Source organism: Sus scrofa, chromosome 12, assembly GCF_054392235.1.
Source record: "Sus scrofa isolate SSC_HxYL_T2T_F1_AM1 chromosome 12, Sscrofa_HxYL_maternal_Yorkshire_Landrace_v2.0, whole genome shotgun sequence".
In the NCBI taxonomy this organism is placed as follows: Eukaryota; Metazoa; Chordata; class Mammalia; order Artiodactyla; family Suidae; genus Sus; species Sus scrofa.
The window spans coordinates 45,162,935-45,166,730 of record NC_139394.1 but is presented as its reverse complement, the minus strand read 5'-3'; the positions used below and the strand labels follow the sequence as shown (position 1 = coordinate 45,166,730).

The 3,796-nt window shown below is 45.6% G+C and overlaps 1 protein-coding gene across 1 annotated transcript; it reads left to right on the top strand.

Moving 5' to 3' along the window:
• Positions 1-357: 357 nt before the first annotated feature.
• On the top strand, positions 358-3,564 carry CCL11 (chemokine (C-C motif) ligand 11). The gene is given in 3 exon segments (NM_001256774.1): positions 358-570; positions 2,918-3,029; positions 3,320-3,564. Coding segments are annotated over 3 exon segments (294 nt in total). The 5' UTR covers positions 358-494; the 3' UTR covers positions 3,426-3,564.
• The last annotated feature ends 232 nt before the right edge of the window (positions 3,565-3,796 follow it).

Here is a 3,796-nt window from a genome sequence, read left to right as displayed (position 1 = left end):
ATCCCCGTTTGGGCACGGTGGGTTACTGATCCGGCATTGCGGCAGCTGGGGTGTACGTCACACCTGTGGCTTGGATCTGATCCCTGGCCAGGGAACTCCATATGCCTTGGGTGGCAAAAAAAAAAAAAAAAAAAAAAAAAAAAAAGAAAAAGCCATAACAAGAAACATGACCCTCAGAAGAGTACCATCTGTGCTTAATCATTCCCCAGAAACAAAACAGGATGAACAAAAAATGTATCAAGTCCCCTCCCCCATTTTTGCTTCTGAGGTCCTATGAACTTGCTGGGATCTGGACCAGCAATTCAGGACCTGCCTTGGTCATACCATGTTTCTAACCCCTGCCAGGAGCAAAGGCTTTCCCAGAAACTCCCACACCCTGGGTTGTCTTTAAAAGGCAGGCAGAGCAGCCAGAGCTGCAGAGACGCTGAGACAACCCCAGAAGACAACAGCTCTCCCTGTGACGCTGGGCTCCTTCCCTCCCCACCCCCCGCAACATGCAGGTCTCCGCAGCCCTTCTGTGTCTGCTGCTCACCGCAGCCGCCTTCAGCACCCAGGTGCTTGCTCAGCCAGGTAAGCCCCCCCGCCCCCCGATTCTCTATGGGAAAGATGACTTACTGCCAAAACTGTCAGATAAGCAAGAATCTGCAGGCTCCCTGCAAACCCTCTCATTTGAAAGATGGGAAAGCTGGTCCCATAAGTGAACAAGAAGAGCCCTGGCCTCACAATCAGAGGCAGAGCCGGAGCTTGAAACTCAGGCCACTGAGGCCAGACTGCAGACTCCTCTTAAAACTCAAGTCAAGAAAGAAACTCAAGGGTTAGGGTTAGGGTTAGGCTCCTGACTTGAGTTTTAAGAGGGGCGCTGTGACTGTCCATGATCCATGTTTGGGGATGCAGGCACACGAAAGAAAGAAAGACCCCCTCTTACTGCAGGCACAGAGGGCATCTTTGTCAGTGGGAGAGAGAAAAAAAATCTTTGACTCACCCAGAATTTTTACTGGCCTCCAAGGCAGCTTTCAGAAACAGTGGCTAGAGGAAGGGAATGAGGTCCTAGGGGACTCTCTTGAGGTGGAATTTTGACCCTGTTGGGGAAAAATATCTATATGCGTGTAGAACAACTCCTGTTTCCATCCTGTGATGACTTAGATGACTGTGTGTATCAGTCTGAATAAGTTAATGTGTAAACACCGTGACAAACAATCCTAAATTATCAGCAGCTTAAAGTAACAAAGGTTAGCGTTCCCCTTATGGCTCAATGGGTTGAGAATCTGAGCCACAAGGCTCAGTATCCATGAGGATGTGGATTCCATCCCTGGCCTTGCTCAGTGGGTTAAGAATCTGGCGTTGCCATGAGCTGCGGTGTAGGTTGCCCATGCTGCTCAGATCTGGCATTGCTGTGGCTGTGGCAAAGCCCTGTGGCTGCACCTCCAATTTGACTCCTAGCCTAGGAACCTCCATATGCTGCAGGTGTGGCCCTAAAAAGAAAACAACAACAACGACAAAGGTTAATTTCTTACTTGTATTAGATATCTATAACATATTGGCTAGAGTTCTGACTTCATACACTCAAGATTCTGGGTGGATGGAGTGGCCACCCGCGGAAACACTGTGGCATACTATCACCAAGGAAAAGGAAGTTCTTGGGGGGTCTTGCACTGACAATTACAAATGCTGGCTTAGAAATAATCCTGGGTACTTGGTCTCCTCACTTATTGGTCAAAATGAGTCCATGATTCCCATCAACCAAATGTGACTAAGACATGCAAATCTGGAGTTCCTGCTGTGGTGCCCTGGGTGAAGAATCTGACTGCAGTGGCTTGGTTTGCTGCAGAAGCACAGGTTTAATCCCTGCAATCCCTTTTACAGTGGGTAAAAGGATCTGGCATCCCCACAGCTGCCGCACAAGCTGCAGCTTAGATGCTATCCCTGGTCTGGGAACTTCCACATGCCATGGGGTCAGCCCTATGAAAAAAAATAGTCTACTTGAAAAAAAAGATAGAAGAAATGAAGAAAAGAAGGGAGGGAGAGGGAGAGTGGGAGAGAGAGAGAGAGAAAGGAAGAAAGAAAGAAAGAAAGAAAGAAAGAAAGAAAGAAAGAAAGAAAGAAGGAAGGAAGGAAGGAAGGAAGGAAGGAAGGAAGGAAGGAAGGAAGGAAAGAAAGAAAGAAAGAAAGAAAGAAAGAGAAAAGAAAGAAAGAAAGAGAAAAGAAAGAAAGAAAGAAAGAAAGAAAAGAAAGAAAGAAAGAAAGAAAGAAAGAAAGAAAGAAAGAAAGAAAGAAAGAAAGAAAGAAAGAAAGAAGGAAGGAAGGAAGGAAGGAAGGAAGGAAGGAAGGAAAGAAAGAAAGAAAGAAAGAAAGAGAAAAGAAAGAAAGAAAGAGAAAAGAAAGAAAGAAAGAAAGAAAGAAAGAAAGAAAGAAAGAAAGAAAAGAAAGAAAGAAAGAAAGAAAGAAAGAAAGAAAGAAAGAAAGAAAGAAGGAAGGAAGGAAGGAAGGAAGGAAGGAAGGAAGGAAAGGAAAGAAAGAAAGAAGGAAGGAAAGAAAGAAAGGAAAGAAGGAAAGAAAGAAGGAAAGAAAAAGAGAAATGCAAGTCTACTATGTGTCCAGAAAGCAGAGAATGGAGAATTTTTGGTGAATGGTTCTATAACCAACACACAGCTCCATAGCTCTTCCTAATGCCAAAGTTAGAGCTTATTGCATTGACGGAGCTTTTTCCTTGTCCTTGTCCACACCATGTGTGCCTGCTGTACAGCTGGGGACATCAAATGGGAGACAGAGGTACGGGACCCTGCCGAAGGTGGATTCTGCCCCCACCTCTTACACATCCTTGCCGTCTCTTAAATTTCCTTCCTTACGAAGGCAGGCTTAAACACTACCTACGTATCATAACACTCATCCTTTCTGTTCATTTCTCCCCCCAATTCAGCTTCTGTCGCCACCATCTGCTGCTTTAATGTGACCAGAAAGAAGATCCCCATTCAGCGACTACAGAGCTACCAAAGAGTCACTGCCAACAAATGTCCCCAGAATGCTGTGATGTAAGTAGACAAAGCCCACCAGCCCCAAATTTCATTGGTGTGTGTGTGGGGGGGGGAGGGCAGGCAAGGCAGAATTCAACAACTGCCCCCTTCCAGGCAAGAGCAGGAATAGCTTTCCTGGGGCATCAAGAGCAGCCAGTAAACCTTAGAGTCCCATCTTTCTTCTGCCTCTTCCTTCGCTCCCATGACAACCCCTTCATCCCACGGCAGAGGGCCCTGAAAAGTTTAGGATTAAACGGACACAGTTTTCAAAGAGGATCCTTAATCATTTCTTTCCCTCTCTCCTACAGCTTCAGCACCAGACAGGCCAAGAAGATCTGTGCTGATGCCCAAGAGAATTGGGTTCAGAATGCCATGGAGTACCTGGACCAAAAATCCAAAACTGTAAAGTCATAAATATTCACTGTTTTTTTTTTTTTTTTTTTTTTTTTGGTCTTTTTTCTTAGAGCAGCACCTGAGGCATATATATGGAAGTCCCAGGCTAGGGGTCAAATTGGAGCCTACGCCACAGCCACAGCAATGCAGGATCAAAGCCACATCTTCGACCTACACCATAGTTTATAGCAAGGCCGGATCCTTAACCCACTGAGCGAGGCCAGGGATTGAACCTGCATCCTCATGGATATTAGTCAGATTTGTTTCTACCAAGACACACCAGGGACTCCAATATTCACCTTTTGAAGCCAAACCAGAGCCTCAAAATGCTTGGTTCATTTTCTCGGTCTTCCTAAAATGTATTCTGAGATAATCTCAACCACATTCCAGAA